Source organism: Otolemur garnettii, unplaced genomic scaffold (genome assembly GCF_000181295.1).
Source record: "Otolemur garnettii isolate 467f Iridium unplaced genomic scaffold, OtoGar3 scaffold00034, whole genome shotgun sequence".
Classification (NCBI taxonomy): domain Eukaryota; kingdom Metazoa; phylum Chordata; class Mammalia; order Primates; family Galagidae; genus Otolemur; species Otolemur garnettii.
The window spans coordinates 9,800,404-9,815,182 of NW_003852429.1; the positions used below are offsets into that span (position 1 = coordinate 9,800,404).

Consider the following 14,779-nt stretch of genomic DNA (forward strand, 5'->3'; position numbering starts at 1 on the left):
CGGCACCCCAAGGCACAAACCATGCCAATGTCATCGGAGCCACTGATGGGACTCCCCAACCCTCGGCACCCCAAGGCACAAACCATGCCAATGTCCAGTGCCCTGTGTGGTTATGAGTTACCTGAAAGTCAGGACGGTGAGAGGCCGGTAGGACTTGTGGCTGGTGTTGCTGCTCAGTCTGCTGCCCCAGAAGTCATGGTGCCACAGGTCGCCAAGGGGTGTTTCTGCTTGGAGGTCCTGCAGGGACACACCAGGGACACTCTGGACAAGGGAGTCGGGACTCCTCCCTCAGCCCTGGACGGACACCCTCGCTGAGCCTCTTCCTGAGCTCCTCAGTACTCTTAAATCTGCCCCCCTCACCTCTCCCGCCAGCCTGGGCCCAGCTGCGTCACCTCGCCCTGAGGCCACGCCTGTGCAGTTGCTGTACCCTCAGATGTGGTCTCTGTACTGGTTGTTTCAAACCACACATTGGCTCACCCACCCATGTGACAGAGCCCACCTCTGAGGGGGCTGCCGCAGCCCGAGGTGCTCTGGCTCCCATGAACTTGACATTGTCCCCTCTATGGCTCCCGTGAGCTCCATCCCAAAGGCTCTGCAGGTCTCCCCTGAACGGGCACTGCCAACTCTTTACAACTCAACTCCTCCCACCATTCATATCTCAACCCCTGAGCTCTGCCCTTTCTGAGCTGATCCCATCCCCCTTCTGTGGGTCTGGGGCATTGTGGCCCTGTCCCCCAGCATGTGGCACACTGGGACTTGTAATCCCATGACCATTATCCATCTGCACTGCTGGGTGCGGGCTCTACAAGGCCTGGGCCCCATCTGAATTTGCTGGGAATACACAGAAGGTGCTTCATACATGTTGAATGAATGAATGACTGTATAGATAAATAAGATCACTATTAACCTCTCATATCTATGGGCTTAGCATAGTGTACAATTTAGAAAAAACAAAAAAAAATTTTTTTAAGCTAAAAATCATGTAATTTTTAAAGCTAAAAATGACTACACATGAAAAAACTGTCTGTATCTTACTGTTGAGGTAACCTAATTTGGTATTGTATTACCTAATTTGGTATTAAGTATTACAGATACTTAAAAGTGCATTTTTTTTTTTTACATTTACATTGTGAAACTAGATGGCTTAAACTTTGTCTAACAAGAAAAAAGGCAAACAAGGCACTGCAGAGTAAGTCACAAAGCTGACGATTAATTTTCTCTTTAAGGCATAACTAAGCAGGGATGTTTTAGGAACTAGAATTACGATGCACTGATCATTGCTTAGAATATCAGTCAAGATTCTTTATTGTGGTAACTAAACAAATTCTGACTCACTTAGGCAAATGAATACTTGAAGGGCGAGTGTGAGACTCACACACTCACCATGTAGGGTGGAAAACCAGAATGGGGCTGAGCAGCCAGAAGCACACGCAACCACAAATCATACTGAACCCCTCAGAGACTAGCCAGCGACATCCTGACTCTTTCTTTGTATAACTAGCTCCAACAGGTGGGCACACCTGAGAGAAGCGCCCAGGTCGGTGCCAGCTTCCTAATCAAATGGTCTTGAGCAATAAGAACATCCCAAACAAAAAGTGGGTCAGAGGATGGATAGCCCCAAAGAACAGCAACTGTCCCTGTCACAGGAGGACTTCAGTATTTGCTACAGAAGACCTTCCTGACTCCCAGGAAATGCTTGAGCAGAGGGGACAGGTGCAAGGCCAGTCGCCTGATTCCCACAGTAAGGGGCCTCTCACATCCAAGAGAGGTCTTGAGTGCACCGCCCACCCTGCCTCCCCAGGAACTGGTTATTTGGTGAGTGTCTGCAAGCCTCTTGCTAGTTTAGCTGGCGGGTGACAAAACTTGAAGCTTAACTTCTTTTGCATCATCACCAAAGTATTCATTCAGCTGCGAAGGGGTGGGGGTGGGGGATCCTCCCCTCCCTTTAAAAAGGAAATGAACACCACCAGCAACTCTAAATATTTGATTAGGTGGAGCCTACACACAGCAGGGTGTGCTACAGAAAGAAAGGTCAATTTTTCCTTATAATGATTTATGGAAAACATATACTGTGTCTGAAATTCCTCCTCACTCCACTGTCTCCAAGAGGATCACATCTCGTGGAACAAAAAGGGCAACTCCGCACTCCAAGGCAGCCTCTGGAAAACGGTCTTTGACATCACTACAATCCAGTAGCAGCCTGCTCCCCATTACGGTGGGCACGGTGCCAGTGAACAGAGGAGTGCCTTTCATTAACAGGAAAGGAATCGGGGAGCGCCAGCAAGTTAACAAAAGGGGCACAGTGTGATGCCCCAGAAGACACTGCCAAGGCAGAGCTCAGCAGAGCCACAAAACAGCTTCATCTGCCTCACCTCGCACGGAGGCCAGAGGGTCACACCCCAGCCAGGGCCACCCACACAACAGGGCAACAGGGCTCAGGGTTTCTGTTCTGTCTGTCCGGCCAAAATTTTTCAACATAGGTTCTAGATTAACACTTTATATCTATCTCCCACTTCATAAAAGAAGAAGAGGCAAGAAACACTTACCAAAATGAATAATGGGATTTAAAAAATAAAGAGAGAAGCAATTCTGTGGGTATTACGCCACCAAGTTGACAGAGTTGCTTTAGAACTTAGTTCTTTTAGGCATAGTTTGAAAAGGAACTGAAATGGAATCATCTACAGTAACTGCTGGGGGACCCTGAAGAAAATTTCAAATGGAAAACCTGAATTAAAATAAACATTAACAATGTTCTACTCTGTGCCACCAAAATGGAGATCAATATTATGTTGCAAACGAAATGCCTGCTGATCAGCCATTTTTTCCATCCCCTTTAGAATATGAGTTTTTCCTCAACATTTCCAATATGAAAATGACCTCCTCCTCATGGCACCTGTGACTTCACCCAACAACACTGTTACCAAGAATTGCTACAGTTACACCCACTAGAGCTGGATTCTTATATTCCTCCAGGTCCTCTTCCTAAATTAAGGAACAGACACAAAATATCTGTTGAATTACTACAAATCCTTATTAAACAGATTTGTTCGTAAACTTGGGATTCAGTCAAAAGGCTACCTGTAAGGACCTAGAAAGCCATGTGTGACCTCAAACCCACAAGTTTCCCCATCCCTGAGCTAGACTGTGTCATGAAGGCTCTAACTTGCGCCCATTGCAGGGCTGTTTCTCCTCTGGGCTTTTCCTGCTTCTGAGTTACTCGTTCTGATTTTCTTTCTTTTTTTTTTTTTTTTGAGACAGAGTCTCACTATGTTGCCCTCAGTAGAGTGCCATGGCATCACAGCTCACAGAAACCTCAAATTCTTGGGCTTAAGTGATTCTCTCAAGCCTCCCAAGTAGCTGGGACTACAGGTGCCCACCACAATGCTCAGCTATTTTTGGCTGCAGTTGTCATTGTTTAGCTGGCCCAGGCCGGGATCGCACCCGCCACCCTGGGTGCATATGGCTGGCACCATAACTACTGTGCTACGGGGGCCAAATCTTGCTCTGGTTTTCTTTTAGCTTGCATCTTTTCCTTCCCTTGCCACAAACCTACTTCTTCTTCCCTAACTCTAGTTAGTTAGCAAAAAGGAATACCATTTTCCTTGCACCAGTATACCGTAGCTGGCCACTGGTGAGCACATCTGACTGGGATTTTCCAAGTTCAGCAAATTTGAATCTCCAAACATGAAATGAGCAGAGTGCAGCACCCAGGGGTAGTACATTCCTCGTGCCCAGCTGCTGGCAGCAGGCTGTCCTGACACCCTCAGTGAAGGACAGAGCCACGGCCAGCTTGCTCTGTGCTGCTGAGAATGCAGCTTTTGGCAGGTGCTCAGACCTGCCCATCACTGAAGCAAATGCATCATTTTTTAAAAAACAGTTCTGGAAAAATTCACATAACCTGAAATACTTAGTCTGCAATGCCCTGCAGTCTTCCTTGCCTAGTAATCTCTGATACATGTGCAGACTGAGCCTCATGATGGTAAAGATGAATTCATACAAAGGTTGGAGACCTTGCTGCCAGAAATAGGAGGGGCACGAGAGCTCTGCTCTCAGGAAGGTGGAAAATCTAGAGCACAAATGGGGCCTTGGCAAATGCCTGACCTGAGTTTCCCAGAAAAGAATGAGGCGTAAACTTAGGTGATCACTGAGGTGCAGGCCAGTGTTCAACAGAAGTTTACCAGAAGAGTATAAAGACACAAACCTTATTATTAACAATAGCTTCAGAGTCATCAAAGACAAAATCTCCATCGTAGCTCCGTGCAAAACACACGAGGGAAACAAATCCCACGACTAACTTGGCCCAGAAAGGCGCGAGAACAGAAGATGGAAGGATGTGATCCAAGTCAGTGTCCAGCTCAGCCATTCTGAAAACTGCAGGTGGGCGGCCCCCGGCTCCAGCATTATGCTGGTTAGAAATCTGCAGGAGACACAGAGCCACAGAAACAGCTATCGACATTTTGGTGCATGTATTTCCAGAGTGGAGATATTCACTTTATTTAAATCAGAGCTAGGTAGTCATTTATGCTGCAATTTTATAGGACATGATCATTAAAAAGTTTTAAGTTGCGGTTTCTAAACTCCGGTGGGCAGGAAAGTCACCTGGGACACACACGGATGCCTGAGCCCTGCCACCTGGTCTGTCCAATCAGATGTCCTCAGGCTTCTGATGCTGGCCTGCCGACTAATTCAATGAAATCCCATATTTATAAGTCTCCTAAGACAAATCATTTTTATTTACCCTTGAACCAGTTAACCAAACTTAAAAGAAAGAAGATACCATCTTACCTCATCCAAAGCAAGAAAAAACAATACTCATTGTTGGGTTTTAGGACGTTGTATGTGTTGGGGAGGGTGTGTATAAAACGAGATCCCAATTCTATGTGCAGGACTTAGGTGCACAGGCCAGTGAGGTGAATGCCTGGGAGAGAAGAGTTTAATAGAGCAGGGCACATGATTGAAGGACTGATGGCCAGATTAGTGGTTTCCGTGCACAGGACAGATAGAAAGATGACTGTTTTGGGGCAGGATCTTGTCCCAGAAAGGGCTGAGCTTTATCCCAAAGGAGGCTGTTCTACCTGAGGACATGACTTTTAATACTGGTGAAAGAGTCAATATACACTTACTTTGAACTTTCCTTCAAATGGACAAAATGTTAAGACCAGGAATGTCAGCGTCCCAGCCTTGCCCTGTGTCAGGTGTGTGGTCTGCATGTCCCATCCTCCCTGAGCCCACTTCCTATGGCACTCTGCACAGTGTAAGAACGCCTTGGAATCCACCCAATCACATTTCATTTTACACCCCCCCCCCATCCCACCACGCCCTCAGCGGATGCTTTCTTAGGATCATGTGTAGGTTGGATTCCTTAGTTCCAATCTTGGGTAACTTTGGACAAATCACTTACCTTCTCTGGGCCTGTTTCCCGACCAGTGAAATGGACATGACAATAGTGCCTCCCTCAGAGAACCCCCACAAGAGTCAAATGAAATTCCCAGCACTGCCAGGGTGTTAGGAGGGTTAGTGGAGGTTGGCAATTATCACTGGCACTTCCTTCCAGGAGGACGAAACACAGACAGGGAATGATTTTCTTTAGGAAATCCCCTTTGGTACAGTAAGTCCTCAATTAACATCATCAACAGATTCTTGAAACCTGTGACTTTATTTGAAACAGCCTACAGGAGGTCCCCAAACACAGCTGTTTCATTAAACATCATTTTGTTTACAGTAGAAGTTTCTAAGAACCTACCGATGATGATGTTAAACGGGGGTTTACTGTATGTGGTTTATTGGTGCCAAGGCTCTTGTCTTCCCTATGAAGGGACCCAGCCCCGTCCTTTCCTCTGAGATAGATAGAAGTCAGTCCCAGCCCCCTTCATTAGAATCAATAAGAAGTCAGCCTAATAGGCCATCTGAAGTCACAGGCATCTTTTCCACAAGCTTCTGAGTAAAGGTGGAGACAGACCCAACAGGCAATGGGACACACCATTTCGTGGGTGGTAATGCTGACCCTTTCCAGGGCCCACAAGGAGGTCCAGATTTGCCATCTAGAGATGGAAGATTCTGCAACTCCCTCACTGACGTAAGACATGCTCTCCCTAAGTGCTGGGGTAACATTCCAACCATTATCTGTGTGTGTGTGTGTGTGGTTTTCCAATGAAAGGATAAACCATTGCTCAAATACACCTCAAACACAATACTAGTCACCATGTAGGCCTGACCACCATGTCACTATGCTTACATTTCCTGCTACTTAAAAAAAAACAGTACAAATTAAAAGACTAAATAGTTAGGTAGATATGACTTAAAATGGAAAGAATAAGTGTTCTTCTTTTTTTTTGAGACGGAGTCTCACTATGTCATCCGGGGTAGAGTACCACGGCATCACAGCTCATAGCAACCTCAAACTCTTGGGCTTAAGTGATTCTCTTGCCTCAGCCTCCCAAGTAGCTGGGACTTCAGGTGCCTGCCACAATAACTGGCTATTTTTTTTTGTTGCAATTGTCACTATTGTTTTACCTGGCCTGGGCCAGGTTCAACCCCGCAAGCCTCAGTGTATATGGCCGGTGCCGTAACCACTGAGCTATAGGCGCTGCCAGAATAAGTGTTCTTATTAGAAAACTTAATGTGAAGTTAACATTTAGAAAGTTAAACAAGGATGCCCCTTCTTCAATGGCACCAGGTCCCTTGTTGGTAAACCTATTTGCAGGAACAGACAGTGGCAACATGGGTGTTCCTAAGACAGGTGAGCAGGGATTAGGCACCAGGAGATAATTTCCTCTAAAATATGACAATAATGGGAACTAATTGTTTTAGAAAATTAATGTGAAGGAAAAAAAATAATTTATAACAATTATAAATGTACATAAGAGTCATGAGCTGACCCAAGGTCTCATAACTGGTTTTGATGTTTTCTGGTTTAGCCCCAAATACTTGAATGTGACTTCACACAAGTTGGTCATGAGGTTCAAATTGCCTTACAAGTGGAACACTGAGACAGGAAAAATACTTTGTGCTCCTAAAGTAGCCACTGTACAGCAGATCCACCCCAACAGACTAATCATTTTGATAGTCAGGCAACAGCCCAGGGGGGTGTAGACCCAACATGTCTGGTGCCCTCTGAGGCCAGGCCCAGACTCTTGAGAAGTCAAAATGATGGTTGATTCAATCTTAGAATGAAACTTTCCTCTTCTGTTACAGGGACATCAGGGAATCCACAGGTTGTCCCCACCCCTCCTGCCACCTGCTCCACTCTATACTATCTCAGTTCTGGCTGGCTCTTTCCTTATTACCATGACTACTCCACTCCTCTATCTCAAGGGGCTCCTTCCCCTTTAGTCTCCAAGGACCCTGCTTTTTTGTGCTACTGAAAATACCCATAAATGCCCTTTTCATTTAAGAGACTTATTGTTAATGTACATAGCAGAATAGTTCAGAGAATGCCTTCTACTAGCAAATGCAAAAAGAACTATAATGTGTTAGAAATACATGCAAAGTTCTCAGAGTCCAGTAGTTGAGAGCAAAGGCTCTGCAGACAGGTAACTTTGGACTTGCTGGCTGCATGACCTTGAGCTACTAAGTCTTTCTGAGGACCAATTTCCTCATCCACACAATAGGGTACCACTACTTTCTTCAGGATGTTGTAGTGATTAAACGAGGCAATATATGCAAATAATTAGTTCTCATTTTTCCTCTAATTTTAGAGGAAATTAGCTCCTGGTGCCTAATCCCTGCTCACCTGTCTTAGGAACACCCGTGCTGCCATTGTCTGTTCCTGCAAATGGCTCCTGGTGCCACTGAAGAAGGGGCATCCTTCTTTTGCGCAGACCCAGGGCACATGGCTTCCTTAGCCAAGCATCTCTCTGTTGCATAAAATGCAAAACCACACAAAGCAACCCTGCTTCTAAGTCCTCTTCCTCCAGTAATAAATGACCTTTGTTCTGCAATGATCTGAGATAGGCCATATGAGGTGGCAGAGATGGGGGATCAGCCCCTCCAACTCTTCTTTATACCCAAGCCATGACATGGGAATAGACCCCTGTTTCAGCACTGGGCCACATTGTTTTATCCCCTCCCTGCCTGGGATCCTCTGCTCCTCTACCATGGCTAGAAAACAAGTTCCCCTTGTGGGGTGAGAAGAAGGGCATCCCACAGCGGCCTCAGTGGAAGTACAGTGCACTAGCCTGTTGTAATAAAGGCCAGCCTCTGACCACTGCCTGACTCCTAGGTCAGAACAAACTATTGCTTCAATAGTAGCTTAACTGAGGTCAAAGCAGAGGTCCCTTCATCCCTAATCTCTCAAACTTTGAATATCAAGCCTCAGTTTTCAGGCTATTAAAACAATCATCAGTGCAAAGGTCAAAAAGACCTCCAGCAGGGACCCTCCCAGAACAAATGTCATTGAGCTACAAGGACCCAGTGATGGCTGACACAGCAGACTGGACTGCAATAAGCAGAATGGTGAGACCAAAACTAAATGATTCACCCTGGAAAAATTAGCAGTAGCCACCTACTGAAGATATCTTTCCACACGCATGGACGGGCCTGTTGGTCTCAGCCTGGCCTTTCTACCTCATCAGTAGCAATCCATCCACACAACCGGCTGCCCGCTGCTATGCTGAGATGTGACAGTGCCTCTGGAAATCAGACTAAAAAGCACGATCGCTTCCGACCAAAAATCCGTGGGCCTGGCAGGAGCCTGGAGACCCTGAGCTGGCGGGCTCTGCTGCTGTCCCAGCCCCTCACGGCAGGGGAGCCAGCCATCTCCACCATCCTGTCCTGTGCAGGGCAGAGCCAAATGCCACTGAAGGAAGGTATGGTCCTGTCGTGACCTGCTTCCCATTTTTAAGTTCAGTAATGCCCCAGGGCCATGGCTGCCTATAGCAATAATGTGTGTGGTTCGACATTCACAGTCCCACTGTCCTGAAAAAGTTTCCAGCTTGCTAGCTGTAGCCAGTCTCCCATTTCAGTCCGCGGACAGTCACTTTAACCCTCCTCCGTCCCGGACGCACCAGGCACAGGCGGGACTGCAGCGAAAGAGGGCAGGAAGGGGATCTAGTCAGTCCTTACTACAATTGTTTCCCAAGAAATTCTCCCCATCCATTTGCTCTCCCAGGGAAAGAGCAAAACGTGGGATGACTCATAGTGGCTAGATCGTTCCTATAACTCCTCCCTTCTTTTGTGTGTGGTTAAAAAAAAGAAGGAGAAAACATACACACAGCCCAGTCACAACATCAACAAGATCAGAAGCCCCACGGTATTCGCAGGAGGTGAGGCGGTGGTTGCGCCACTTGCTCAGCTTCCCCGAACTCCGAGCCCACGCCGCGAAGTGGCGGCTCGGTGGCCCCAGGCGCGCGGATCGGTGGCCCCCGCACTCGCGCCGCTCCGCTCGGCAGCCGAGTGTGGAGTAGCCGGCTCTTGCAGTGCTGCGGGGGAGCCGCCTCGTAACCCAGGGCAGGCGGCCAAGCGGCCCGGCTGTGCCCAGCCATCGCCTGCGCTGCGGCCAGCTGGCGGCCAGGCGCGGGGCCCCACGGCCAGGTGGCCGCTCCAGAGACCCGCCGCGGGCCGAGGGGACCCCACGCGGCTGGAGAGGGCAGGGGCGGGGCGGTGACCTCGGCCCGGGCGGAGGGAGCGCAGGGGCTAGAGCGGCGGGCGCGGGTTGGCGAGGCGCGCAGCCTCCACGCCGCGCCCTTTGTCCCGTGTGCTGCTTGCACCGGGGCGCTCGGGGCCCGCGTCCCCGGTGACCCCGGCCCCGGCCGCAGCCCAGGTCTGGAAGCCAACTCCTTCAGCAGCACCGGCCCTGGGCATGGGCCGCCGCATGGGGCTCAGGGTTCAGGGCTCAGCGGCACAGGGGAGCCTGCGCTCGCTCCAAGCCCAACTCCACTCGCCCCGCGGCGCGTTCGGCCCTGCAGGGCCGCCCCGCGCGTTACCTGCAAGGAGCCCGAGCCACGGCCGCATCTCCCTTCCGGGCGCGGAAACTCCGGCGGCTCCTGGCGCCCGCCCGCAGCTGGCAGGGGAGGGGCCGCCCGCGCGCCGCCCCCCGCCGCGCCCCCCAACCCTCCCTGCCGTCCCGCAGCGCCCCACGCGCCGGGCGCTCCCCTCGCACCCCCGTCTCGGCCCGCCCCTCCTCCCGGCCATTGGCTGCTTCTCCCGTCACTTTCAGGCTGCGGCCCAGTCCCTCTTCAACTCATTGGTGGACGCGCCGGTGACGTCAGGCCAGAGGGCGCTAGTCGGCGGCGAGGAGGCTCAGGGACAGACGGACTCCGCGGGAGAGGAGGAAGCAGCTTCTAGGAGTGGATCCGAGGCGGGGGCGGGGCCGGGGCGGGAAGGGGGCGGCCTCAGCCGGGCTGGGCGAAGCAGGCTGCGGGAGCCAGAGCGCACCCTCCCTTACCGGCCGCGGTCCGCGAGCACCGGACCCTGTTTCTGGCCTGCCTTTGCGCCGCGAAGGGTCTGCTGCGTCCCTACAGGACGGCCAGAACTCCCGACTCTTCCTGTTTGGGAGAGTTGTTTGAAATGTGTGTCTGCACCTTCTGCCCCCACCCCGCCCCCCCAGAACAGAACGGACTGAAACCACCTTCTTCCCAAGGCTCTGCTGTCCCATGAACCCTGCTGCAGTCAGAGCCACCAAACGTGCGTCCATGAGCCACGCCACTGCCCTCTTAGTTCTAAACCTCCACTCCTAACCAGATTGTCACTTCACTCCCATACTTCCATTCTCATAGCTGACTTTGCCCCCTGCTTCAAGAAAACAGGGAAAGAATCTTCTTCCACTTTCCACCTACACACCTACTCCTATTCCCCCCACCCCCTCCTGTCCTTTTCCAATATCCTGGAAACCGAGCAGTCCCTCCCTCTGTACTGGAATCCGTATCCTCAGCATTTGATGATTTTGAAGGCTTCCCTATGCCACCTGCCACCCTGCCTCTCTCTTGCTGCTCTCCTTTGCTGGGGTGTTGAAAGAGCTGCCTGCCCCCACTTTTCTGGTCTCCCAATTTTATTCGTTTCTTGGTTTCCACACTCAGTGAAATTGCCTTTGCTGTAGTTATCAGTGACAACCATGTCATTAAATCCAAAGTATGCTTCCCTTCCTCATGTTACCTGATGTCTCAGCAAAATCCCTTTTTCCTCCTTAAAACATGATCTTCCTGTGCCTGGACAGCACTCCACTTCCCTGATTCCCCCCAGTCTTCTGGGTTTGCTTATCTGCCTCTGAAAAACTACCAAACAGCATTTTCAAGGCCTCAGACTGTTTCATTTTACTCCACAAATTCGCCCTGTGTGATGTAATCCACTGCCAACGTTTCAATCAATATATCCCAAATTTACAACTCTAGTCCTGGCTTCTCTGAGCTCCAAACCCATATATCTAGCTTCCTATTCAGCTTTTCCACTTGGATGTCACAAGCGCTTCAAATGGAACACCTCCAAAGTTAAATGCACACTTTTCACCACCTGCTTTCAACTCCAGGTCTCCCTGTGACAGTGAAGGCAACACCATCCCCCCAGTATTTTGCAAAGTCTGCCTTCACCCCAGCATCTAACAAATTGCCAAGATTCTGCTTCCTGAATGCCTTTCAAATCTGTCCAGTTCTTTCCGTTTCCATTGCTAACATAAAACGACTTGGTACTGTGCATGGGTCTTCCGAGCTTGCACTCAGTAATGTCACCTTGGTGGATTGCAGTCAGCCATGGCAGGAGTATTTACATCATGGAAATTGGCAAACAGTATGAATCGGGACTTGGTTTGTGTTTCTAGACTTAAGAAAGTGATTTTTTTTTTTTAAGAAAGGGACTGTTAACAATGCAGATTATATTTAAAAATGTCTTACACTTGGTGCCGAAACTAAAAGATTGCAGTTTAAAGGGTTTAGTTTATACAAGGATGACAAATGACTTAACAAATGCTGTCCCATGAACCCTGCCACCAAACATGCATAAGATTTAATGACAATAAATTTGTTGGAAAAAAGTGGATTGGGATGCAAGCATGGGTTAGATTCTGATACAAGCCTTTGGCAAAAATGAGCCAAAGTGTTCTGCTAGAATCAATGAAATATGCGGAATTCATTGTAAAGGGTAGCTACATATTTTATGATTGTTTGTATATTTTTCCTACACATCATTTCTACGCCTATCAGAAACATTTATGATACACATATGCCTGTATATTTACCTACATGTCTATTTCCCCCAGAGAGCTAGTTATTAAATATTTACCAGCACACTATTGACTGACATGGTTAAAATCACCAGTGCATGGTAAAAATGAAAAGCAGATGAAGTTTTAGTCAGTTTTATTGTTGCCTTTTAATACTCTATAGATAATACACACCTTATTTTATGTCCCCAGGATTGTTTGCTCCCACTGTGGCCCCTCTTGGTAGGCCACTGCTTCCAAGATGGAAGGATGTGGACCTTCCATCAAAAGACCTAAACTTTCAGGATCTGGCCCCTTGCCCACTGCTCCTGAGTTGTCTCATGCCACCCCCGTGCTGGCTTTCTCAGAGCCCTGCCATGTGCTTCTGCGTTCCTTTCCATCGTGGGCTGTTCACATGCACCAGAATGCTCCTTTCTACCTTGCCTCACAACTGCTGGCCACCTCTAATTCACCCTTCAGGTCTCTGCTTAAGGGTTACCTCCTCTGAAAGCTCTTCCCAAACATCCTTAGGTTCATCTGTGTATACTCTCACAGTTTTCATTACCTTTGTAATTAACTAACCATGTGATCACTTGTATACAGTCTATTTTCCTCACTAGACTGTGACTTCCACGCAGGGAAGGACCATGTCTGTGCCGGGCAGCTACCGTGCCTATTGCAGGACAGGCATTTAACAATGTCTCCCCTAGAGAGGTTCAGCTCTGAACGTCATACTGCACATTACTGGCCATACTACAGTTAGAATTGGAGTCTCCTGCCTTAATCTAGTGCTCACGTTCTGCAAATTGCTGGGGCAGCCATGATCAAAACGACATAGCACTATGTGCCAAGCACAGGGGTAGGCTCTGTGGAGGCTAAAAAGGTGAGCATGACCCCGATTCTGCCTCTTACTACCTTATGGTTTAATAAGAAGATTAGGGCAGAGAAAAAATCCCTGCTGCTGGGCCTGTACGTTGACCCCAGCCCCTGGGACAGGAGCTTTGGGATTTTGCTGTCACACTCTGAAGGCAGGATGGTTGACCCTGAGTGTGTGCCAGGCAGGTGCTTGTGTTATTTAACTCTCAACAACAGTTCTATCAAGGGAATATCATTATCCTTATTGTACAGATGAGGATGGAAGCCCAGAGGTCTAGGGTCAAACAGCTGGTGCATTATCCAGTGAAGTCCAGACTGGGTGTACAATTGAGGGGTATAGTCAGAGAGTTAAAGAACCCCCCAAATGCCTAATAAGGTTATTGTGACCTGGTAGTAACTGGCACAGAGAAGATAGCAAATATTGTCTTGTCTCCTCCCTACCTACTCTCTACTCCCTTCTCAATAGCAGATGTCAAAGTTGTCAGGAGGACATGAGCCATTTGAGCCTTTGTGGGGTTAACCATCTCCATCCAGCTAGTTTGGTTGCAGGTCTGGAGGGTCACTGAAATTTTGGGGGGTCTGGAAAGCCTTTGAGCTCTGAAAAATGTGTACATGCAAGGTGCATCGTGATTGTGTGAACAGAGCCCTCTGGGACAGTGCACAGCAAGGCTGTCCCTAGTGTAGCTGGCTTCCCTGGGTTTGGAGGTCTCTCTCAGTGAGATCCCCTTTACCCTGGGAGAGTGTAGGGGGACTCACAAGTTTCCTTCTTGCCCTCCACCCCTGTCCACCAGATAGATGGTCCATCAGGGAACAGCGGGTGCACTGTACAGCAGAGCAGCCCGGAGACTGAAGTGTGGCAGAGGACGGGGAGCCCCTCACACTGTCCTCAAACAATATACTACCTAGAGTGAAAGACAGAAAACATAAACAGCCTGCACGGTGTAAAGCAGATGGATTTAAATAAGTACCGTCAACAGAGTGCTAGAGAAGAAAGGGCAGGTGACAGAGTGGTGGTTTCCTACAGGAGTGACATAGGAGGATGTAAAATTTGGGCAAAGTCTTAAACAGGGCAGTGCACTATTAGGGTAGGTTAACTTCCGTTATGAACAACGCTAACTCGGTGACTTTGACCAATAAAGCTTGCTTTCTCAAGTCACAGCCACGCAGCCAGCTCCACGCAGGCATTCAGGGCCCCAGGCTCCACCCATTCTGTGGCCGTGGTCTGGCATCTTCATTTGTGGTTTCACATTTGTTTGGCATAATCTGGTGGGGAAGGGGAGAAGAGAGTGAGGACGTTGAGAAGATGCGTGTTCTGGGAACTGCCTTCGCCCAGAAGCTACATGCATTCCTTCCATTCCCTTTCTTTGGAGAAAAGCAGGCATGCTGTCTAGGTGCAAGGGGCTGGAAAATGTAGATTAGTTGTGTGCCCCAGAACAAGGAAATGAGTTTGTTTCAGATGCATATCGTTTCAGCAGGAAAGATTGGTGAGGGACAGCATTCCAGCAAAGAAACTGCCCTGGGCATGTTACAGAAAGCCAGATAGCCTAGACCCACAGTCCAGGGGGAGAAATCAGCCTGGAAAGGTTGGAAGTTTCTAGTTCGAAGAGGGTATGAAATGTTGTAATAAGGAATTTGGACTTTGTCCTATAGGCAGCAGGAGATTCCTGAAGTTTTTCTTATGGGAATAAATTAAGCAAGCCAAGTTGAAGGAGATTCATCAACAGAGATCGTACAGAATGAGATAAGGCCAGGGCTTGGACATTCCTTATTTCC

The 14,779-nt window shown here is 48.9% G+C and overlaps 1 protein-coding gene across 3 annotated transcripts in view; it reads right to left on the reverse strand.

Annotated features, from left to right (window-relative positions):
* Positions 1-10,022, reverse strand: part of TMTC4 (transmembrane and tetratricopeptide repeat containing 4) — a 62,901-nt gene extending 52,879 nt beyond the window's left edge. Inside the window, exons 1-3 of one of the 3 annotated variants that reach the window (XM_003789604.3) lie at positions 9,924-10,022; positions 4,202-4,417; positions 122-237 (exon numbers count right to left, since the gene is read on the reverse strand). In XM_003789604.3, coding sequence (XP_003789652.1) covers positions 122-237; positions 4,202-4,363 — 278 coding nt within the window. In that variant the 5' untranslated portion in view covers positions 4,364-4,417; positions 9,924-10,022. Of the gene's footprint in view, positions 1-121; positions 238-4,201; positions 4,635-7,732; positions 7,867-9,923 lie in introns of those variants that run through there. The other 2 variants (XM_023513103.1, XM_023513102.1) reach the window with 2 other exon arrangements.
* Between the last annotated feature and the right edge of the window lie 4,757 nt (positions 10,023-14,779).